Source organism: Loxodonta africana, chromosome 7 (assembly GCF_030014295.1).
Source record: "Loxodonta africana isolate mLoxAfr1 chromosome 7, mLoxAfr1.hap2, whole genome shotgun sequence".
Classification (NCBI taxonomy): Eukaryota; Metazoa; Chordata; class Mammalia; order Proboscidea; family Elephantidae; genus Loxodonta; species Loxodonta africana.
In genome coordinates, this window is record NC_087348.1 from 101,416,745 (window position 1) to 101,441,970 (window position 25,226).

Consider the following 25,226-nt stretch of genomic DNA (forward strand, 5'->3'; position numbering starts at 1 on the left):
TCCATGTTCATTCTGTTGATGCACCCATCAAAGGCATTCTTCATTTCTTTTATAATGTCTTTTTTTTTTTACAGCATTTCCTTTTGATTCTTTTTTAGAGTTTCCATCTATTCCCTTACATCACCACCTGTTCTTACATGTTATTTACTTTTTCCATTCAAGCCCCTAATGTATTAATTATAGTTATTTTAAATTCTGTCTGATAATTCCAAAATCTGTTTCATATGTAAGTCTAATTTTGATGCTTGCTTTGTCTTTTCAGACTGTATTTTTATCTGCCTTTAACCATGCCTTGTAATTTTTTGGCAAAATCTGAACATGATATATCGGGTAATAGGGATTGAGGTTTTATGTTAATCAGGGTTGGACTGTGTGTAATGTTTGCTGTAACCATAGGTGCCAGGGGTTTCAGTATCGTCTAGTGTCTTTGTTTTTATCTCCCCTGTTGTCTTCAGGTTTACCTCTGAATGCTTTCTTAAAAAGAGTCTGAGGCTTGCAGCTCTTTTAGTTATAATCCAGTGTTATTATACTTGGAGCTTTGTTGATGAAGTGGTAACGTGTAGGGGAGGGGAAGAAATCTATAATCCTATGATTAAATCTCGAACTTTTACTGGGCATTTTTCCCTGGGCTGTGACCTTCACAAGTGTAACCTTTTTTTTTTTTTTCTCCCTCCCTTAGGTGAGACAGAAAGGCTAGGGGGAGCTGGAGTTGGGTAACTGCCCCTCTGCCTATGTGAGATAAGTTTCTGATAAAGTCTTTACTGGAGAATAAGCTTTTGAGAATGCATTGCGTGTATTTCCGCAGGATTATTTTTCGCCTTCCTCTGTCAAAAACATGAGGTGATTTTTCATCACTCTTCAAAGTGATGACCTGGTGGGGTCTCTGGAGGTAAAATGTATGATAGTGTAGGGCCACCTAAGATTGTGGGCCCCAGGAATTTCTTACTCTCAGACTAGTACAACTCAAGCCTCAGCAATACATCAAAATTACCATTTAAGTGTTCCTAGGAAACCCTGGTGGGATAGTGGTTAAGTGCTGTAGCTGTTAACCAAGAGGTTGGCAGTTCAAATCTGCCAGGTGCTCCTTGGAAATTCTATGGGGCAGTTCTACTCTGTCCTATAGGGTTGCTGTGAGTTGGAATTGACTCGATGGCAGTGGGTTTGGTTTTTTTGGGTATAATTTTATGGCTTCATTAGCTTCTGTTCCAACTAAGCTGAACTCAGCTGTATTTCTCTGAATGCTCCTGTTTCTGCATATTTTGGGGTGACAGTTTGCCATGTGACCTCAATTCTCTGATGAGTCCAAGAAAAGTTGTTGACTTTTGCTCTGTTCAGCGTTTTTCTTGCAAGAAGTGACAACGTCCATACTCTTTACATGTCAGAGCTGAAACAGGAAGTCTGATTAAGATGTTAATCACAGTCAGCTTTGTAGTAAATTATTTGGAAAGCTAAAGTGATTTTGTGCTTCTGTTGAATCAATGCTTTAGTGTTTTATTCACAGTTCTGTAATATATTTTAAGCAACTTGGTTTTTTAACAGGTGTCAGGAAGAAGGTGCATTTTGGTAGCATACATGATGCAGTACGAGCTGGAGATGTAAAGCGGCTTTCAGCAATAGTGGAACATGGAGCCAGCATTAATGAAGTTGATGCTGTCCATAAATTTACCCCTTTACATTGGGCAGCACATTCTGGAAGCTTGGAGGTAAGAAGCAGTATGAATTACTAAATTCAGGTAACTTTACAGCTATAGGAGTTTTGTGAATTCAGCAAACAGAGCTGAGACTTTATGTTAGGTACTACAAATATTCTTTATTTCAATAATCAGTCTAATATTTGGATGTTCTGTTTACTTTGTCTTCGTTAAGAAATTACGTCAAAACCTAATGACATAAAACAACCATTTATCTATGTTCATTAATGGATCAGAAATTTGGACCACAGGGACAACTTATCTCTGCTTTATGACGCCTGGGGTTTGAGCTGGAAGATTGAAACGCTGGGGTTGGAATCTTCTGAACTCTTATTTGCTCAGATGTCTGGTGGTTGATACAGTAGGCTGGGCACCTAAATTCCTCTCCATGTGGGCCTTTTCATGTGGTCACTCCACATAGGTAATTTGTGCTTCCTCAAAACACGGTGGCTAGGTTCCAAAGGCGAGCATCCGAAGGATCCAGGTGGAAGCTGTATCGCCTTACATGTCCTATCCTCAGAAGTCATGAAGTGTCACTATTGCCAAAGCCGCAGTACCGCCTAGAGAACACATCTCATTTAAAATTATTAGAAGTAGATAAATGAGTTTAAAATAAGACACATATAAATGTGCCCACATACACAGTTTTTAAAAAAAATTCTTATTGTGCTTTAAGTGAAATTTTACAAATCAAGTCAGTCTCATACAAAAATTTATATACACATTGCTGTGTACTCCTAATTGATCTCCCTCTAATGAGACAGCACACTCCTTCCCTCCACTCTCTCTTTTCGTGTCCATTTGGCCAGCTTCTGACCCCCCTCTGCCCTCTCATCTCCCGTCAAGATAGGAGATGCCAACATAGTCTCAAGTGTCTATATGATGCAAACAGCTCATTCTTCACCAGCATCTTTTTCTATCCCATTGTCCAGTCCAATCCCTGTCTGAAGAGTTGGCCACAGTTTCTTTAAACAAAACTGAGATCATATTATATGTATGATTCTATAACTTCTTTCTGTACACACCAAAACAAAACTAATTTCTTAGACATTTTCTGTTTCCTTATATGTAAACTAACCTCATTTTTTAAAATGGCTGCATAGTATTTCATAGTATTGATGGACATTTAGTTCATTTTGAGCTTTTTACTATTATTAACAAAGTGCCATTGGAGCATCCTTGTGACATATACCTTTGTGTACTTCAGTGTTTTTTTAGGATATATATTTGGAGTAGAATTGTTGGATCAAAGATTATCAGCATACATATATTTTAAATTTTGATGGATCCTTTTGAGTAGCAAAAATATTGTACTTCTTTACATTACCACCTGCGGCGTGTAAGAATGACTATTCCCCCTAAACTTGGCCATCACTGGATATTGTCAGCCTTTTTAGTTTGTTATTTTTATAGGTAAAAAAAATTTGCTTTCAGTGGTAGGACCGTATCCCACCACATAGTCACCTGTATCCTCTAATGCTGCTTCCTTTTTCATCATAGATTTTGACATCGTATATATTTTTTTATGTCCATTGCCTGTCTTGCCCTACTAGAACATGACCTACAGGAGAAGAGAAACTTTGTTTACTCCGTATCTCCAACACCTAGAACAATTCTTAGCACATAATAACAAAAAAAAACAAAACCAAGCCCATTGCCGTCAAGCTGATTCTGACTCATAGCAAACCTATAGGACAGAGTAGAACTGCCCCATAGAGGTTTCAAGGAGTGCCTCGTGGAGTCGAACTGCAGACTTTTGGTTAGCAGCCATAGCACTTACCCACTATACCACTAGGATTTCCAGCACCTAATAGAATCACTATAAATATTTGTTGAATATTTAAAAAAATATTTTATTGGCCATTAATCTCCATGGCGGGAAAATGATCTCTAAACTACAAACCTTTCCTATAAATGATACGGCTATGACTTATAATGACAGCGTATCCCAATTATGCGATCAACTCTTTTAAAGGCAAAGAAACTCCTTGAAGGTAGAATCTACGAACTTAAACATATAACATAAAGATGGTAAGATCATACGTGACACAGACTTCTAAGTACCATACTATATTATATTGAGACTTAGTTGGATTTTTAAACTTCTTAAATTTAGATGTATCTGACTCTTCTTTTTTTTTTAGCCACTTAATTTTTATTTTTAATTTTTTTTATCATTCAAACAACAGTTCCTGCTCTGATATGGAAGCTTCTGGACCTATTTTAAGATCTGTGTCAGAGGTTACAAATTGGTAGCCCTTGAATGAATTTGGCTTACAGGTGTGTTTTGCTTGGCTTGCATAGTATTGGTCAAACAGAAGATTTTCCGACACTGGATCTGCATTTCCGTCACAGCAATAACTGGCTGGAATTGAATGGCATCTGCACCTTGTAGACAAAGAATGTGGCCTCCCATGTTCCACAGATCCCAGTACTCTTTGTTGTTCATCCAACTGTGAGGCCAAGTGTTGGCTACCATTTTTTATTGTGCTTTTGCTTTTGTAACACCTGGTCCCCCTCATTTACTTACGATGCCTTTCAAGCTGCGCTGGGAATTTCATTAAAATATACTAAATTTAAAAAATATCTGCCATATTACTTATTAACATGGTTATTTTCTTAATTTAGTGTCTTCATTGGCTGCTCTGGCATGGAGCCAATATCACAGAAGTAACTACGAGAGGTTGGACAGCAGCTCACATAGCTGCAATCAGGGGTCAGGATGCTTGTATGCAGGTATAATAACTAACTTCAGTTACTTTTTGTTTTATTCATTAAGTTTAATTACTTTAGTGTAGACCATTCTTTGCTAAAGTATCATTCTAATTATTTGATTTCTTAGTTTAAATTATATGTTCTAAACAAGACCTTACTGTACTCCATGACTCTGATATTGTGGTACCAACTATCCACTTAAATAATATGAGATCAGATCTTATGTGATGAAGTAGTTTCCTATTCGTTTGGGTTGTTTTGAAGAATGCCACATTCCTTATTTGTTGTTGTTGTGTTGTTGTTAGGTCCCATTGTGTTGGTTCTGACTCATAGCGACCCTGTGTACAACAGAGCGAAACACTGTCCGGTCCTGCACCATCTTCACAATCATTGTTATGCTTAAGCCCACTGTTTGCAGCCACTGTGTCAGTCCGTCTCATTGAGGGTCTTCTTTTTTGTTGACCCTCTATTTTACCAAGCATGATGTCCTTCTCCAGGGATTAATCCCGCTTGACAACATGTCCAAAGCCATCCTAGCTTCCAAGCAGCATTCTGGTCACGCTTCCTCCAGAAGAGATTTGTTTGTTCTTTTGGCAGTCCATGGTATATTCAATATTCTTCTCCAACACCACAATTCAAAGACATCAATTCTTCTTCGGTCTTCCTTATTCATCGTCTAGCTTTCACATGCATATGAAGTGCTTGAAAATACCATGGCTTGGGTCAGGCGCACCTTAGTCTTCAAGGTGACGTCTTTGCTTTTCAACACTTTAAAGTGGTCTTTTGCAAGAGATTTGCCCAATGCAATGCATCTTTTGATTTCCTGACTGCTGCTTCCATAAGCGTTGATTGTGGATCCAAGTAAAATGAAATCCTTGACAACTTCAGTCTTTCTCTGTTTATCATGATATTGCTTATTGGTCCAGTTGTGAGGATTTTTGTTTTCTTTATGTTGAGGTATAATCCATACTGAAGGCTGTGATCTTTGATCTTCGTCAGTAAGTGCTTCAAGTCCTCTTCACTTTCAGCAAGCAAGGTTGTGTCATCTGTAGGATGCAGGTTGTTGATGAATCTTCCTCCAATCCTGATGCCCCGTCCAGCTTCTCAGATTATTTGCTCAGCATACAGATTGAATAGGTATGGTGAAAGGATACAACCCTGACATACATTCCTTATTTACGAATGAGGAAAATCCCCCGATTTTTTCCTTTATAGCTTGCCATGCCTGAAATTCCTTATTTAATGTATTTCCTATATAGGGAAACATACCCATATGTGGCAGAGTCTAGTTTACTAAAGCAACTAGATTTAATTACTATACTGAAATAGACTAGTCTATTTATATACAAAATTGTATAAGCAAATAGTCCCTGCCTGTAAGATGAGGTTTTGTTCAGAATGATAGGACCTCTACCTAGTAAGTTAAAAAACAATACAGTCTAGGATTAAGGTTCTAATGAAAAGCGTAGATGAGAACAACTGTACAATTCAGGAGAAAGTAGAGGAATCATTAATGGAGGACATAAAACTTCAGCTAAGCCTAGAAGAATGGGTTGATTTTAAAGAGGGAAATAATGAGAAAGCATTATAGGTAGAGGATATGTTAGTAGCAAATATAAATAATGTTTGTCATTTATTGAACATTTATTATGTGTCAGTCACAGTCTTCCATGCATCATCTCATTTAATACAACAATCCTATGAGTTCACCTTTTTACAGATGAGGAAACAGATTCAGAGAGTTTAAGTACCGTGCCTAAGTAAGTGACAGAGCCAGGATTTTGAACCTAGACTTTGTTCTATTAGCCTCTACTTCTGTGTGAAGGCGCGAAATTTGAAAAATGTGATATATTCAGGGGATATCCCATTATATTAGTTTGACTGAGTCTGGATGGTGTGGGTTGTAGACTATTATGAGCTAAGTTTGGGTGGGCCAGATTTGTAAAATGTCTTTGAAGGAGAATAAAGAGTTTGGATTAAATCATATAGGAAAGAAAGTTATTATGCATGTACCCCATGGTGCAAATGGTTAATGCAAAAGGTTGGAGGTTCAAGTCCACATAGAGGTGCCTAGGGAGAAAGGCCTGGATCTACTTATGAAAAATCAGTCTATGGAGCACAGTTCTACTGTAACATACTTGGGGTCACCATGAGCTGAAGCTGAGTTGATGGTGACTGGTTTACAGGTCCCCAGATATACAACATAGTGCACATGGGCATTAACAAGTAAATGAGGTTATGAAGTCTGTATTTCAGGAAATTATTTTAGCACCATGTTAACTGAGATGAAGAGAGAATTTGGAGGCAAGAAGACCAGTTAGGAGACTTGCTGTAATCACTAGGGTGAAATTAGGTGGCGGCAGAGGGAAGGTGTAAAAACGGCTTGAGGGCAGTGTCTGACCTCCTCTTACTTCACAAGAAGAAAGGAGAATCAAGATCAACAGCCCAAGGCTGATTCCCGTGAGACAGAGGTCAGACATGGCCCCTTTCTTTGCCACCTTTACTAATTCTGACACCAACAGTCCCTCCCAGAGCCCTCTGCTAGATTCAATAATTTGTTGCAACGGCCTCACCGAACTCACAGACCATACTCACAATTGTGGGGTTTATTAGGGAAGTAACAGTTACAATTCAGGCTCAAGAACACTCAGAATACAATTCTTCCATCGGGATAGCCTCTCCCCAGCCATGCTAGCAGGCACGCCTCTCCTTGGCTCTCAGTCTCTGCCCAAAGGCACTCAGCTCTCTCTCTCTCCATGGGCCAGGAAGCTCACCACTATGTCTCCTGCTGACAGGTCTCTGCTGCTGGATCTCTCCTTCCTTGTTGGTGGTGGGTTCCTCCTTTCTGCTGTGGAATTGGCTCTCTTTTAAGACAAAACTGGCTAATCCCATTGTAGGCCACAGTTACCTTATCACACAATCACCTGGGTGGGAGTTACAAGACCATGGCTAGAAAGGCCACACACAAAAGTAATTAATACACCCCAGAAAGAAAATGATTCAACACATTTGCAATGCAGACATCGACAGAGTGTAATGAAAATTTAAAGTTTGAGTCAGAATGACAGATCATTATACACCGTGGATATAAATAGGCAATCAAAAAGGCAAGGGAGGTTTGAAGAAAAAGATGTTGAGTTCAATTTGGCACATGTTGAGTTTAAGGAGCCTGTAGGTCATCCAGGTAGAGAAAGTCCAGGCAGTTGAAAAAGGGGGCTGAAGACAAAGATTTTAGGAGGTTATAAGTAATAAAGTATAGGGGAGGGTATAAAGAGTTGAGGATTTAATGTTGAAGAATGTTAATAGTAGGGATGGGAGGAAGCAGAGAAATGAGTAAAGAATTCAGAGAAGAAAGGTCAGGATCAATAAAGGCTGTGGAGGTGAAAGAAGATGTTAAAGAAGGTTGGCAGAGCATCAGATGCAGGAAAAATCTAAGGCAAATCATCTTAAGGAAAGGCCATTGAACTTGGTGGATGAGAACTCACTACAGGGAGGGAGGTTAGGTGTATTTCTGTGCACTGGGAAAGATGGCAACCAGTTTGCTGGTGAATTTGAAATTGGGGTGTTGAGGTATTAATTTAAGAAGCTAGACGGTAAAAGGAAGGAGAAAATACAATAGTAACTGCAGAGGGTATCAGGGTTAAATGCAACTTTACCTGATACTTCTCTCCCTCCAATCGTTATTTCAAACCACTCCCGCCTTGATTATCCTTCCCTTCCTCAAAGTGATCTCTTCCTTCTCAGAGTTTTTGTGGTGCTTTTTTTTGTACTAGACTATGTAGTTGTTTGCTTGTCAAGGACTGCTTTGTATAGTTGATTATCTTTGTCTCTGTTTATGTCCTAATTCTCTAATTTGATGATGTATCTTCATATTCTTCATAATGACTTTTACAGAGTAAGCACTCAGTGTATAGCTTATGATGGTTGTTGAGTAATTATGGGAACCAGACACAATCGTGGAGACTATTCCTACAACTCTTGATAGGAATTAGACTGAGTAAACTTTTGTTGATATACTGTTAAATGTCAGCTGGCTAATAAAAAAAGGCTGAGGTAGAAAAAACTAAAAATATGAATTCCTTTAAACCAGTTACTCCATGTATTACATAGAGGTGTGTGCTACATATATATGATATAACCTATTTGCAGAAACTGAGCGATTTGCACATTTAGATGGAATTTCAGAAGCTTGACTTGGAACTTGTTACGAGTTGATTTTTGACTAACAACGGCCCCATGGGACAGAGTAGAACTTCCCCATAGGGTTTTCTAGGCTGTAATCTTTAAGGGAGCGTATTTATTGTCAGGTCTTTCTCCTTCAGAGCTGCTGATGGTTTTGAATTTCAGTTAGCAGCTGAGTGCTTAACTGTTGTGCCACCAGGACTCCTTGATTTGGAACTTAGAGCTGTTACCGGAGAATGGCCTCGGTTCTTGTCTTTGGTGTAGGAAAGAATTGAAACACTGAGACAAATAGTGCCAAGAGAGCAGAGGTTTATTAGCAAGCAGAGGGTTAGTAGTAAAAGTACACTTGACTAGGAAGCCTCAAGTGGGCTGCTCAGGTAGAGAAAGAATCTGAGTGTCCCGATAGTTTTCTTAGGGTTTTATACCCTTCTTGTCTCTTATATCTTTCTGTTAACATTTAACAGCCAGGACAGGACCCCCTATGGAGACCATTTCCTTGGCTTAAGGTTTAATTACCAAGTTAGGGACCTTATCAAGTTAGGGACTTTATCAATTTAAGGACTTTATCGAATTAAGGACCCCTGTAAAGATCATTTCCTTGGCTTGAAGTTTAACTATGTAGGGACCATCTTACTGAGGAATGTCACCACCCCCTGTCTCTTCCTTTGTAGGGACTGTCTTATTGAGGAATGTCACCACCCCCTGCCTCTTCCTGTTCTTATTGAGGGATGTCACCACCCCCTGTCTCTTCCTTTGTAGGGACTATCTTATTGAGGAATGTCACCACCCCCTGCCTTTTCCTTTTCCCGAGTGCAAGCTCTCTCCCTCCCCCTTATAGAGCTAGTTAATTTAATAATGAAATCCTTTTATTGCATTCAAAACCCAGTTAATAAAAGTTTCTGCTTTTGAAATAGTAGAATTTAAATTTCAGTTTTAACTTAGCATTAGTATTTAACTTAGTAGTTATTAATCCGTACTTATGAAAAGTGTGCCTTATATATTGTATGTATATGCTCAAATCAGAATGTTAAATCAGGTATTATATTATAAATGACCGTTAGGCAAGGTTCAGAATGCCCTCAACATTTTCGTAGGATTAGCTAAGAATTTCTCACGCTTTTCCTGTAGCACATATATAAATACATATGTAATAATTAAGCTGTAGATAGTAAATTGCCTGCCTTTAAGTAATCCACATCTGCATTTATAAATTAATGTCTATACTCATGTAAACACAAATTCTGTTTTCTCTACTTATAGGCTCTTATAATCAACGGAGCAAATTTGTCAGCTCAGGATGACCGTGGATGCAATCCTTTACATCTTGCTGCAACTCATGGACATTCTTTCACTTTACAAATAGTGCTCCGAAATGGAGTGGTGAGGGGTTCCTGTTAATATGTGAAAACGTGTAACTGTATAGATGGAATAGCATTTCGTAGTCTGGTTATATCTTCCTGGTGTTTTAAATCCCTTACATGACTTTGGGGAAGCAATTTAATCTTCCTCTTTAACTTTTTCATCTTTAAATATGGAAGCAGTAATTCAGATGAACTTCAAAACAATGAGATTAATCTCCCAAGAAAGCAGTTCAGTAGTATAAAACATTTCAGGGACTTTGCATTCTTTGTGTCAATTCAGAGTTTAAGTGGGAAGATTCTGAAGCTTCCAAATAAATTTTAACAAGGAGATTACAAATCTTTGTAATTTTCTGTTTCTACATGTGTGTTTCTTTTGTAATTCTTTTATCTCATGCACTAGTAATTTAGAAAGTGGTTTATATCTCTAGAAACTTCATTTCACCCAGACCCAGTACTCATTGCAATATTTATTTTTAATATTACCTAAAACCTGTTGCTGTCAAGTTGACTCCAACTCATAGTGACCCTACTTAGTGGTTGTAAAAAACAACTTCTTTTAAGAAAGCAATTGCCAATTTTGAGGATATTATACTAAAAATTGATGCTTCTATAGTTAGAACATCAGTGGAAGACCTATTAAATATTTTTTCATTAACTCTTTGTTTATAATCTCAAGGATATATTTGATTACTTAATCCATCTCTCTCATTTTATGGGCCAAGAAATTGTGACGAGCAAAATGACTAAGTTTTTTTTTACAGACTATTTTATGTGATTTTATGACTTCATTTTAAAATAGACTTTTTAAAAATTTCAGTAGCATCTTACTAATGCATATGTTCTCATTAACGGTTGCAGTTTACATTTTTGTTAGGTTCACTATTTCTGTTTAGTGTTTGCCATTAAGTTTTAAGAACAGCCTCAGATTCTCCTTTGTAAAATTAAACGTAGGCTTCATGTTTCCTTACAAAGTGGAAGAAAACTGAATCCTTGTGAATGTTACCTCTAGGATCCTAGTGTGGCTGATAAGAGAGAATGGAGACCTGTACATTATGCAGCTTTTCATGGGCGGCTTGGCTGTTTGCAACTCCTTGTTAAATGGGGTTGTGGTGTAGAAGACGTTGACTACAATGGAAACCTTCCAGGTATGCAAAAAAAGCAAATATTTTGGATTTTCATTAATGTAACTTTTTAATGTTTGTACACATTTAAGGAATTTAAACTATCATCATTCTGTTAGTCCGTCATAAAATGAAAGTAGTAAATATGACAACATGCACATTTTTTTAATCATAAAATCTAGTCATGTTATATAAAAAAGACTCATTGCCATCAAGTCGATTCCGACTCATAGTGACCCTATAGAACAGAGTAGAACTGCCTCATAGGGTTTCCAAGAGTGCACACATTTTTTGCCACATCTTTCTCCCATGGAGTGGCTGGTGGATTCGAATTGCCAACCTTTGGTTAGTAGCCAAATGCCCAACCATTGTGCCACCAGGGCTCCTTTCCCATGTACATACCCATCTCAAACTTTGCTGTTTGTCTTTTAACATGTGATTAATTTCTTTTTTTTCTTCTGGAACTATATCAGCAAAAGAGGAACTGGCAAAATTAAACTTGGAATCTTTCTTCCTACCAGCTGTTTCCTTCCTCTGCTGGCTAGTGTTATTTTCTAACTTCATATCTGTCTGCCCCACACAACAACCTTTTTTTTTTTTTCAACAGTAAATAGAGGACACAAATGCATTTGAGTTAATTTGCTAACTGTCATTGTCTAGTCTGCAGTCAACTGAATAGTTGAGACCTAGGCTGTAAATACCCTTTCTTTTTCTAAAAGTAGCAATATAAGGCAGCATGAGCTAAGGCTCACGGGAGTGATGCAGAAAGTAACTGCTGTAGAAATTCAGATCCCAGTGAGGTAAGAATGAGGGTTATTGAAAGTACTTGAATTATATTTTAAAGAAATATTAAAAACCAAACAAAATGAAGGAGAAGGCCAGGCAGAATGGTGTGGACAGGTCTGATCAAGTGACTTTGCTACTTAAAACTCCATGGATCCCTTGGAAGCTTTAATTCCTTAGCTTGGCATGCTGGACCCTTCATACCTTGATTCTTACCTAGTTTCCTGGCTTTATCTCTCATCCCTTCACACTTCCTTCAGGGCCCTTTTGCTTCTTTCTGAAGTACATCCTTTAGTGATCCTTTAGCGAGGGACTGTTGGTATAAACTCTCAATTTTTATTTACCTGAAAAATGCTCCGTTTTGCCCTTTTTCATTTTTAAAAACTTTTTTGTTTTTTTAAAAAGGAAATTTTTTAATGGAAATTTAACATGCATACAGAGAAGTGCCCAATTCAAGTGTGCAGTTCATTGAATTTTCACAAACGAACATTTTTCTATAACCATCCCCCAGATCCAGAAATAGGCTGTTACTAACACTCAGGTTCTCCTCATGTCCTCTCCCCATTACTGCCACCCTCCAAAGTTAATCACTACCTTGACTTCTAACACCAAAAACTAGTTTTTTCTTTTTGTATTTTATAGAATAAAACCATACATTAGCATTCTTTTGTGTCTGGTTTCTTTTGCTTTTCCTACAAATTTACATACCCACTAGCATGTATAAAAGTTTCAGTTGCTCTACTTTTCTTATTAGCATTTGTTCTTATTAAACCAAACCTGTTGCCGTCAAGTCGATTCCAACTCATAGCGACCCTATAGGACAGAGTAGAACTGCCTCATAGGGTTTCCAAGGAGCACCTGGTGGATCCGAACTGCCGACCTTTTGGTTAGCAGCCATAGCATTTAACCACTACGCCACTGGGGTTTCCTTGTTCTTATTAGTCTTTTTAATTTTAATCATTCTGATGGGTATATACCAAAACCAAACCAAACCCGTTGCCTTCAAGTTGATTCTGACTCATAGCGACCCAATAGGAAAGAGTAGAGCTGCCCTATAGAGTTTCCAAGGAGTCATTGGTGGATTTGAGCCGCCAACCTTTTGATTAGCAACCATAAGCTTAACCATTACCCCACCAGTTTTAATTTACATTTCTTGATGACTAATGGTGTTGAACAGCTTTTCATATGCTTATTGGCCATTTGGTTTCTTCCTTTGTGAAGTAATGATTCAAATCTTCTACCAGTTTCTCCATTGGGTTGTCTGTCTTTAAAAAAAAAAAGTTTTCTCTGCTCTTTGGTCATGGAGACATTCTTCTGTCTTGTAGAGGTTTTATTGTTTTACTTTCACATTTAGATCCTGACCCACATGGAAAAACATGGAACTGACTTTTTTTTGTGTATAATGCAAGGTAGGGGTCAAGTTTCATTTTTGGTTTCATGTGACTGTCTGGTTGACACAGCTGTACATGTTGATATTTAAAAGACTGTAACTTCCCTTAATGGTTTGCGATTGGCACCTTTGTGCCATATATTGGCACCATGTATGTGTGGATTTGTTTTTGGACTCTCTGTTTTGTTCTTTGGGTCTTTTTGTCCTTGTGCCAGCTTAATTACTGTAGCTTTATAAGTCTCGGATTTTAGGAAGGGAGGCTCTCCTACTTTGCTATTCTTCTTCGAGGTTGTTTTGGCTCTTCTTGATCCTTTGCAGTTTTCACGTAGAATCAGCTTGTAAATTTTTACCAAAATCTGCTGGGAGTTTGGTTGGGATTTTTTCAATTTATAGATTGATTTGAGGATTGATTTGAGCTGACATTATTATATTGGATCTTCTGGTTCATAATCGTAGCATATCCTGCCACTTATTTAGATCTTTTTTAATTTCTGTCAATAACACTTTGTAGCTTTCTGTGTAGAGGTGTTACATTTCTTCTGTTGGGTATTTTAATTGTTATTTAATTTTTGTGGCATTTATAAATGGTATTTAAAAGTATTTCAGAGTCTTATGTAAAAATATGATTGATTGTGGTGTCTAGCAATCTTACTAAACTAACTCACGTGATTTATCTGTAGAGCCTTAGATTTTCTCAGTATAAGATCTGAAAATGTTGCCAGTTTTATGTTTTCTTTTCTAATGTATATGCATATCTATGATATATACCTATATTATGGGTTTTTTGGGTATTTTTCATTCCCCCTGAGTTCTAGGGTATAGCCCTTTGGGTTCCAGCCCCAGCCTGGCAGGTTTACCAGGGGTCCCTTTTCTTGTGGTATCTGAAGCTCCTTGAATCCTTTGAGAGCTCTGCTCAGCTTCTCAGCCCTTCAGCTGCCTCTTTTTGGATTGGCAGGTGACTAGGAAAAAAAGTGGCCTAAATATCAGGCTCACCTCTCTGGGTTTTCTTATCTTCCTGAATCTTGGCCCCATAATTATTCACTGCCGTAGCACCTCTCTAATGCTTTCAAACAGATTAAAAAAAATGTTTAGCTCATAGCATGACAGTTTATTTGAAAAATTACAATAGGCATTAATCCTATGGAAAGTGGAGACCCTACTAAGTTTTTTTTTTAAAATAATTTTTATTGTGTTTTAAGTGAAAGTTTACAAATGAAGTCAATCTCTCACCCAAAAACCCATATACACCTTGCTGCACACTCCCAATTACTCTCCCCACTCCAAAAAAAAAAAATTTTTTTTTTTTTAATGAGACAGCCCGCTCTTTCCCTCCACTCTCTCTTTTCGTGTCCATTTCGCCAGCTTCTAACCCCCTCCACTCTCTCATCTGAGATCCCACTAAGTTTCAAATTTTGATGGTTATATTTTTCAATAAAATTTTTTTCTTTTATTTAAAGAAGACCAGACTTACTGGCCTGACAGAGACTGGAGAAACCCTGAGAGTATGGTCTCTGGACACCCTTTTGGCTCAGTAATGAAGTCACTCCTGAGGTTCACCCTTCATCCAGGGGTTAGACAGGCCCATAAAACAAAACTAGACTAGAGGGGCACATCAGCCCAGGGGCAAGGACTACAATGCAGGAGGGGACAAGAAAGCTGATAATGGAGAACCAAGGCCGAGAAGGGGGAGTATTGACATGTCATGGGGCTGTTAACCAATGTCATAAAACAATATGTGTACTAACTGTTTAATGAGAAGCTAGTTTTTTCTGTAAACCTTCATCTAAAATACAACAACAACAAATTTTTTTTGTTTAGTTCTCTATCAAATATACCTGGTCATTTTTGTTGGTCTCTTTTTGCCTGCTCATTAAAAAAAAATCTTTTATTTCTTTAAATATGTATAGTTACTTTATAACCGTGTATATAGTATTCTTTATAACAGTATAATGTAGAAGTAAAGAGTGTGGCTTTAGAGCCCAGACTACCTACGTTCAAAAAAAAATACTAATTTGGCATATATTTATTAAGAACCTACTATGTGCCAGTTGCTCTTCTAGGTGCTAGGAATATCACAGCAAATAAAGCAGAGTCCCTGCCTTCATGGGGAGATAATGGTAGAGACAGAAAATAACTAAAATGAATAGGCAAATATATATTATTTTAAAGAACGATATGTGTTTGGAAATACAAAGTAGTGAAGGGCTGAGGGAGTTGAAGTAGAGGGGTTGAAGTTTAAAATTGAGTGAGCAGGGAAGGGAACCTGTTGCCTTCGATTCTGACTTATAGCGATTCTATAGGACAGAGTAGAACTGCCCCATATCATTTCCAAGGAGTGGTTGGTAGACTTGAACTGCTGACCTTTGGTTAGCAGCTGAGCTCTTACCTACTGTGCCACCAGGGCTCCAATAGCAAGTAGTAACAGCAAATTGAGTGTGGTTGGAACAGAAGGAATGAGGGGGTGAGTAACAGAGGATGAGGTCAGAGGAGTAACAGGGGCCATTGGAGGGTTTTGAACACAGGATCTGACTTAGGTTTAAGAGGATCGTCCTGGCTGTTATGTTGATAATGGATGGTAGTAAGGGTGTGGGGGTAGCTAGGACAGAAATAAGGAGAACAGTTAGGAACCTAATGAAATAATTTAGCAAAGATAGTGAGACTTAGTTTGGTTCTGTGTGTTTTTTGAAGATTAAACCATCAGGAGTTGCTGATGGTTTAGATGTGGTGACAGAAAGAGGAGTCAAGGATGGCTCCAAGGCTTTTAGCCTAAACAACATGGAAAGGATGTTGTTGTATGCCGTGGAGTCGATTCTGACTCATGGCAACCATGTAGGACAGAGTAGATCTACCCTTTCCATGGAATTTCTATTAACTGAGATGGGGGCGAAGAATATGTAAGGAAAATGTATGGGAGGGCGATAATGAGTTCAGTTTCTGACATGTTATGTTGGAAATACTGTGAGACATCTAAGTGTACATGATGAGACTGAGAAGTTTGGAGTTTCAGGGGGAGTTTTTTAGTGGGAACGGCAGTTAAGCAAATGTAGAGTGGTGTGTGCCCGCAACTTATTTTCTGGGCATTGGGAGCTTCTTCTTTCTTCTGGGTCATACTGGCCATTTGGGAACTGCCCTGCCTCTTCACAGTCAAGGTCAGCATATTGGTGTAGGCTTATTTCCTAAATGGTCACTTCCAAAGAGGTGTAAGACTTTCCTCTTCTTTGTAATCATCATCTCTAAACTTGTAAAACCGCTAGAACCATACATGATTTTTGCAGGTTTTGGGTTGTGGCTCTCTCTTAGCCTCTTCCAGTTTTTTTTTTTAGGAATTCCTTACCGTTCTTGTCTGTTCATGTCCTTCTTGTTTATTCTTCTAGTCCCTTGTGGTTTTAAAAATTCTTTTCTACTAGTTTCAAGGATTAGAATGGAAATGGTGAGGTAGACGTGTGTGCTTAGTCTGCTGTTTTGATCCAGGCTTCTTGTCATATAAACCAAAAAAACCCCAAACCCACTGCCGTCCAGTTGATTCCAACTCATGTTGTTAGTTGTTAGGTACCGTCCAGTTGGTTCCAACTCATAGTAACCGTATGTACAAGAGAATGAAACACCGCCTGGTCCTATGCCATCCTCACAATTGTTGCTGTGCTTGAGCCCATTGTTGTAACCACTGTGTCCATCCATCTCGTTGAGGGTCTTCCTCTTTTTCTCTGACCCCCTACTATACCAAGCATGATGTCCTTCTCCAGGGACTGATCCCACCTGATAACATGTCCAAAGTATGTGAGATGTAGTCTTGCCATCCTTGCTTCTAAGGAGCATTCTGGTTATACTTCTTCCAAGACAGATTTGTTTGTTCTTTTGGCAGTCCATGGTATATTCAACATTCTTCACCAACACCATAATTCAAAAGCTTTGGTTCTTCTTTGGTCTTCCTGATTCGTGGTCCAGTTTTCAAATGCATATGAGGCAATTGAAAACACCCTGGCTTGGGTCAGGTGCACCTTAGCCCTCAAGGTGACATCTTTGCTTTTCAACAATTTAAAGAGGTGTTTTGCAGCAGATTTGTTCAATGCTTTTGATTTTTTGACTGCTGCTTCTGTGAGTGTTGACTGTGGATCCAAAATGAAATCTTGAACAATTTCGATCTTTTCTTCGTTTATCATGGTGTTGCTTATTGGCCTGGTTGTGAGGATTTTTGATTTCTTTATGTTGAAGTGTAATCCACACTGAAGGCTTTGGTCTTTGATCTTTATCAGTAAGTGGTTCAAGTCCCCTTCACTTTCAGCAAGCAAGGTTTTGTCATCTGCATAACGCAGGTTGTTAATGAGCCTTCCTCCAATTATGATGCCCTTTTCTTCTTTATACAGCACAGATTCTTGAATTATTTGCTCAATGTACATAGCTGACCTCATAGCAACCCTATAAGACAGAGTAGAACTGCCCCATAGGGTTTCCAGGGAGTGGCTGGTGGATTCGAACTACTGACATTTTGGTTAGCAGCCAAGCTCTTAACCACTGCGCCACCAGGCTTCTCTTGTCATATAGTAAATAATAAATAATTACAGAGAGTTTACAGTGTATTAATGATAAAAAGATCATCATTCATATCTGTATAATGACTATTTTGGTTTCTCCCAGTATTCCCAAAATATTAAATTTTATTTATTTTTTACTTGTACAACAAACATTTACTCTTGTAATTATAAACTGCATAATTTCAGTTTCTAAGAAAATTTTCTTGGGCTTGCCCTTTGGTGACCCTCAGCTGGTCTCTCTATACCTACAGTAAGTGTAACTATCCAGTGATTTAGTCCTCTGCTTTGGCATGACTAGAAGGTTGACTGAGTAAGAAGCAGCAGGATAAAAGAAAGGTCTATTCTCCTTGATCAGGGTAAGATCTTGTTATATGGGGCAGGGATAGTCATCTCCCTGTAAGAATTAGAGCCAATATGTTATTTCTTTTTTCAAGTTAATTTCTATTTTAAAATTGTTTTTCCTTGTCTTACCTATAGTTCATTTAGCAGCCATGGAAGGCCACCTTCACTGTTTTAAATTCCTACTCAGCAGAATGAGCAGTGTAACACAAGCGTTAAAAGCCTTCAATGATAATGGAGAAAATGTATTGGACCTGGCCCAGAGGTTCTTTAAACAGAACATCTTACAGTTTATCCAGGGGGCTGAATATGAAGGAAATGATCCAGAAGATCCAGAAAGTAAGTAAGAAACCTGAAATGTTTTAGCATACATAAGGTAAATGTTATATTAAAATTTACTACATACCATTGTCCACACATTCTTCCAGATTCTCTTCTTGGTTGTGAAATGTTTTAGCCACCAATGTACAGAAATCAGCATAATGAACACTGTTTATACCACTGAATTGAAGAATATAATATTGTAGATACAGTTGAAGTTTCTTGAATCTCTCTCCCTAATAGCATTCCCTTTTCTTCTCTCTCACAGGTGACTATTATTTTGGATTTATCATTTCATTCTTTGGTTTTATATATTAGTTAATAATGTACAGTACCAGATCTAGAAGGATTCTTAGAGGTCATTATATATATATTTCTTATTTTACTGCAGGGGAAACTGAGGCTTAGAGGAAGTTAGTTGTCCCAGTTCGCATGTTGTTAGGTGCCATTGAGTTGATTCTGACTCATAGCAACCTCATGTATAACAGAACGAAACATTGCCTGGTCCTGTGCCATCCTCGCAATCAATGATGCGTTTGATCCCATCTTTGCAACTGCTATGTCAATCCATCTCGTTGAGGGTCTTCCTCTTTTTCGGTGACCCTCTACTTTACCAAGCATGATGCCCTTCTGATAACATGTCCCTCCTGATAACATGTCCAAAGTATGTTAGACAAAGTCTTGCTGTCCTTGCTTCTAAGGAGCATTCTGGTTGTACTTCTTCCAAAACAGATTTTTTTGTTCTTCTGGCAGTCCATGGCATGTTCAATATTCCTCGCCAACACCATAATTTAAATGCATCAGTTCTTCGGTCTTCCTTATTCATGGTCCAGCTTTCCCGTGCATATGAGGTGTTTGAAAATGCCATGGCTTGGGTCAGGCTCACCTTGGTCCTAAGAATGATATCCTTGCTTTTTAAGGCTTTTGCAGCAGACTTGAACAGTACAATACGTCCTTTGATTTCTTGACTGCTGCTTCCATGGGCATTGATTGTGGATCCAAGTAAAATGAAATCCTTGACAACTTCACTGTTTTCTCCACTTATCATGATGTTGCTTATTGGTCCAGTTGTGAGGATTTTATTTTCTTTATGTTGAGATGTAATCTATACTGAAGGCAATATGTAGTCTTTGATCTTTGTTAGTAAGTGCTTCAAACCCTCTTTGCTTTCAGCAAGCAAGGTAATGAGTATAATCTGCATATCGAAGGTTGTTAATGAGTCTTCCTCCAGTCCTGATGCTGCATTCTTCCTTCATCTAGTCCATCTTCTTGGACTATTTGCCCAGCATACAGACTGAATAAGTATGGTGAAAGAATACAAGCCTGACGCACACCTTTCCTGACTTTAAACCACACAGTATCCCCTTTTTCTGTTTGAACAATTGCCTCTTGATCCATGTACAGATTCCCCATGAGCCATAATTAAGTGTTCTGGAATTCCCATTCTTCACAATGTTATCCATAATTTGTTATGATTCATGCAGTCTAATGCTTTTGCATAGTTAATAAAACACAGGTAAACATCTTTTTTGTATTCTCTGCTTTCAGCCAACGTCCATCTAACATTAGCAATGATATCCCTCATTCCATGTCCTCTTTTGAATCTGGCTTGAAATTTTGGGCAGTTCCCTGTCAATGTACTGCTGCAACTGTTTTTGAATTATCTTCAGCAAAATTTTACTTGCATGTGATATTAATAATATTTTAAAATAATTTTTGCATTCTGTTGAATCACCTTTCTTTGGAATTGGCATAAATACATATCTCTTCCAATCAGTTGACCAGGTAGCTGTCTTCCAGATTTCTTGGCATAGATGAGTGAGCTGTTCCAGCATTGCATCCATTTGTTTAAACATCTCAATCGTATTCCATCAATTCCTGGAGCCTTGTTTTTCACCTTTAGTGGAGCTTGGTCTTTTTCCTTCAATATCATTGGTTCTTGATTATAAGCTATACCTCCTGTAGTGGTTGAACGTTGACCAATTCTTTTTAGTATAGTGATTGTGTATTCCTTCCATCTTCTTTTGATGTTTCCTGCGTCATTCAATATTTTGCCCTTAGCGTCCTTCAGTATTGCAGTTTGAGGCTTGAATTTTTTCTTTAGTCCTTCTAGCTTGAGAAATGCTGAACGTGTTCTCCCCTTTTGGTTTTCTAACTCCAGGTCTTTGCACATTTCAGTATGCTACTTTACTTTGCCTTCTTGAGCTGCCCTTTGAACTCTTCTGTTCAGCTCTCTTACTTTGCCATTTCTTCCATTCGCTTTAGCTACTCTACATTCAAGAGCAAGTTTCACTCTCTTCTGACATCTATTATAGCGTTTTCTTTCTTTCCTGTCTTTTTTTTTTAGTTGTACTTTAGATGAAGGTTTACAGAACGGACTAGTTTCTTATTAAACAGTTAGTACACATATTGTTTTGTAACATTGGTTAACAACCTCACAGCATGTCAACACTCTCTCTTCTCAATCTTGGGTTCCCTATTACTAGTTTTCCTGCCCCCTCTTGCTTTCTTGTCCTTGCCCCTGGACTCATGTGCCCCTTTAGTCTCATTTTGTTTTATGGGCCTGTCCAATCTTTGGCTGAAGGGTGAACCTCAGAAATGACTTCACTACTGAGCTGAAAGGGTGTCCGGGAGCCGTGCTTTCAGAGTTTCTCCAGTCTCAAGTCTGGTTTTTCTTTTTGAGTTAGAATTTTGTTCTACATTTTTCTTCAGCTCTGGCCTGGACCCTCTATTGTGATCACTGTCAGAGCAGTCAGTGGTGGTAGCTGGGCACCATCTAGTTGTACTGGGCACAGTCTGGTGGAGGCCGTGGTAGATGTGGTTCATTAGTCATTTGGACTAACCTTTCCCTTGTATCTTTAGTTTTCTTCATTCTTCTTGCTCCTGAAGGGGTGAGACCAGTGGAATATCCTAGATGGCCGCTCACAGCCTTTTAAGACCTCAGATCCTACTCCCCAAAGTAGGATGTAGAACATTTTCTTTATAAACTATGTTACGCCAATTGAGCTAGATGTTCCCCAGGACCGTGGTCCCAACAGCTCTCAGCCCAGCAATTCAGTCCCTTGGATGTGTCTGTGGAACTTCCATGACCTTGCCTTGTAAAAGCTGTGTTGGCTTCCCCAGTATTGTGTACCGTCTTTCCCTTCACCAAAGCTACCACTTATCTATTGTCTATTTAGTGTTTTTCCATTCCCACCCCTCCCCTCCTTCGTAACAAAGATTGTTTCTTTTTGTGTGTAAACCTTTTCATGAGTTTTTACAGTAGTGGTCTCATGTAGTATTTGTTGTTTTGTGATCAACTTATTTCACTCAGCATAATGCCCTCCAGATTCATCCATGTTATGAGATTCTTCACAGATTCATTGTTCTTTATCATTGTGTAACACTCCATTGTCTTTCTTGTCTTTTTAATTAGGTTTTGCTTTCTTCATATATGATGTCCTTGATGTCATTCCACAACTTGTCTGGTCTTTGGTCATTAGTGCTCAATGTGTCAAATCTAATCTTGAGATGGTCTCTGAATTCAGGTGGCATATACTGAAGTTTGTACTTCGGCTCTCATGGACTTTTAATTTTCTTCAGTTGCAACTCGAGCTTGCATATGAGCAATTGATGATGGTCTGTTCCACAGTCAGCCCCTGGCCTTGTTCTGACTGATGATATCGAGCTTTTCCATCATGTAGTCAATTTGATTCCAGTGTATTCCATTTGGTGAGGTCTGTATGTATAGTCGCTGATTATATTGTTGGAAAATGTATTTCCAATGAATAGGTAATTGGTCTTGCAAAATTCTGTCATGCGATATCCAGTGTCATTTCTATCACCAAGGCCATATTTTCCAACTACTTATCCTTCTTTGTTTCCACCTTTTGCATTCCAATCACCAGTAATTGTCAATGCATCTCTATTGAGTGTTTGATCAGTTCCAGACTGTAGAAGTTGGTAAAAATCTTCAGTTTCTCCATATTTGGCCTTCGTGGTTGATGCATAAATTTGAATAATGGTCACATTAACTGGCCTTTCTTATAGTCACGTAGATATTATCCTATCACTGACAGTGTTGTACTTCAGGGTAGATCTTGAAATCTTCTTTTTGATGATGAATGCAATGCTATTCCTCTATATTAGACAATGTTCTGCTGTGATTCATAACGTTTTCTCTGGCTAGTCTTTTTAGAATTAGATTGCCAGGTCCTTCTTCCTAGTCTGTCTTAGTTTGGAAACTCCACTGAAATCTGTCCACCATGAGTGACCCTTCTGGTATTTGAAATACTAGTGGTATAGCTTCCAGCATTACAGTAACACACAGGCCATCACAGTATGACAAGTTGACAGACAAGTGGTGGCTAGTTCACACAGGAGCAAATAAAGGACTAGAATCTGATTTGAGTCAGGGACTATAAAGCATGTGTGCTAAGTTATGTTACACAAAAAAATAGAGAAAGTTGTATCCATGCTGTGTGCCAGACAATGTGCTAGGTGCTTAAATACACATTTTCTCATTTAATCCTTGCATCAATTTTTTTAAAGACTGTAGTAGTTGCCAAAAACCCAAACCCATTGCCATTAAGGCAGTTCTGACTCACAGTGACATAGCACAGAGCACAACTGCCCTATAGGATTTCCAGGGAGTGACTGGTGGATTCCAACTGCAGATCTTTTGGTTAGCAGCTGAGCTCTTAACCATTACACCACCAGGGCTCCTAAGACTAGATACTTGTAAATGCTTTTCAAAAAATATTTTATTCCTTCTTAGCTTTTTGCTGTTAGTGTTAATTTGCTGTTTGATTAATTCATTCAAATCTCCTCTATTTCTCAATTCCCCCTGGGGCTTCTAGTGACTCCTCTTTATGGTATTATTACTTATTCCTACTTTCCTCAAAATCAGACCCATTCATTCATTTTTAGTATAAAGTAATGATGAATAGCTGGTGTGAAGTCAGATCAGTCTTGGCTGCACCACTTCTTATATGATACAGGACAAACCTTTTAATCTTTGTGAACTTCAGTTTCCTCACCTGTAAAAATAGGAATAACTATGTCTCAGAGGTGGCTAAATGGGGCAGCCCTTACAGAGCTTGACATTCAGTAAGGGCTCAATATATGTGGCTATTATCATTAAGAACATTTTATAAAGTACCTACTATGTGCTAGACACCAGGTTAGGTGCTTTCTTTCTCTCTTTCTCATGCACACACACACACACACACACACACTCTCTCTCTCTCTCTCTTATCTGCTACCAGTTTATTTGGGTTTCTTCATTTCCTTGCAATCAGAGAAGAAGTGGCCTATGGAAATTTAGGCTTGAGACCCAGTGTATCTTTATACAATGAGTTGAAAATTACCGTCTGTCTTACCTATGTAGTGCTGCAATAACAGAAATACCACAAGTGGATGGCATTAACACAAGTGGTGCAGGGACCCCAGGTCTAAAGGAAATGTTGCTACTGGCTCTTCTTGCCTGGTGGTAGTGAGGTCCCTACACTAAAAAGCTCCTAGACCAAAGGAAAATTGATGATAAGGACCTTTCCCAAGCTGACACAGAGAGAAAGCCTTCCTCTGGAGTTGGCGCCCTGAATTTGGACTTCTAGCCTCTTAGACCATGAGAGAATAAAGTTGTGTCTGTTTAAGCCATCCACTTGTGGTATTTCTGTTATAGCAGCACTAGATACCTGAGACTATTTGTTACCAGGAGTGAGGTACTGTTCTAACAAAAAAAAACAAAACAGATACCTAAAATGTAGAAGTGATTTTGAAACTGTGAATGGGTAGAGACTGGAAGAGTTTCGAAGTGCCTAATAGTAAAAGCATAGATTGCCTTAAAGAGACTGTTGATGGAATTATGGACATCAAAGATAGTTCTGGTGAGAACTCAGAAGGAAGTGAGAAGAAGTATTACACTGGAGATGACACAGATGGCAAAAAGCACTAGCAGAGAATCAGCAGCAGCAGAACCATGGGACCAGCACCAGATAGTGCTGGAGCACACCCATGGAGTGAGAGAGCTGAGTGCCTTTGTGCAGGAGGCTTCCTGGTGGAGTGGGATGCCTCCAGGCACTTATCAGTGGAGTTAGGTTTGCTGACCCACAGAGCAAGAGAGCTGAGTAACTTCTAGTTGATGTTTCCTGGCAGAGTGGGGTGTCTCCAGGCACCTATTGGTAGAGCTAAAGAGCTTTGGAACACATGCCCCAGCAGGGCAGATGTGGTTGGCAAGGCCCAAGGGGCTGAGAGGTCAAGGAACCGGGAAGCAGAAGCTGAAAAGGCAAAGAACACCGCAAGTAGAGCTGCCTCAGTCTCAAAAGATATAAAAGAGAGAAGCCAGTGGAGAGGGTGGGGATGGAGAAAGCAGAGCTGGAAATGGAGTACATCCTTTGGTCCCGGATCCCTGCACTGAGATGCTCCTAGACCAAGGGAAGATTGATGACAAGGACCTTCCACCAGAACCGAGAGAGAAAGCCTTCCCCAGGAGCTGGTGACTTGAATTTGGACTTCTAGTGTCCAAAACTGAGAGGATAAGTTTCTCTTTGTTAAAGCTATCCACTTGTGGCATTTCTGTAATAGCAGCGCTAGAAAACTAAGACACCATCCCCTGTTTTTTTGTAGTGGTATGAAGAAAAAAGGTAATATGGGTAAGAGTAGTTCTGGTATAATACTTCTGGCATGTTTGAAGTGCTGAGGGAAGGAAGGGCTACATAATTAGTACTAATTTTATGATTCTTTTTTATTATTTGTCATTGTATCAACTGAATCGATTCCAATATAACAGCCTTATTCTTGAGGTAATATTA

At 38.7% G+C, this 25,226-nt stretch overlaps 1 protein-coding gene across 1 annotated transcript in view; it reads left to right on the top strand.

Annotated features, from left to right (window-relative positions):
- Positions 1-25,226, top strand: part of ANKRD42 (ankyrin repeat domain 42) — a 79,651-nt gene that overhangs the window by 11,164 nt on the left and 43,261 nt on the right. The window contains 5 exon segments of the mRNA XM_064289520.1: positions 1,540-1,703; positions 4,320-4,427; positions 9,849-9,968; positions 10,959-11,094; positions 18,253-18,453. Coding sequence (XP_064145590.1) covers positions 1,540-1,703; positions 4,320-4,427; positions 9,849-9,968; positions 10,959-11,094; positions 18,253-18,453 — 729 coding nt within the window.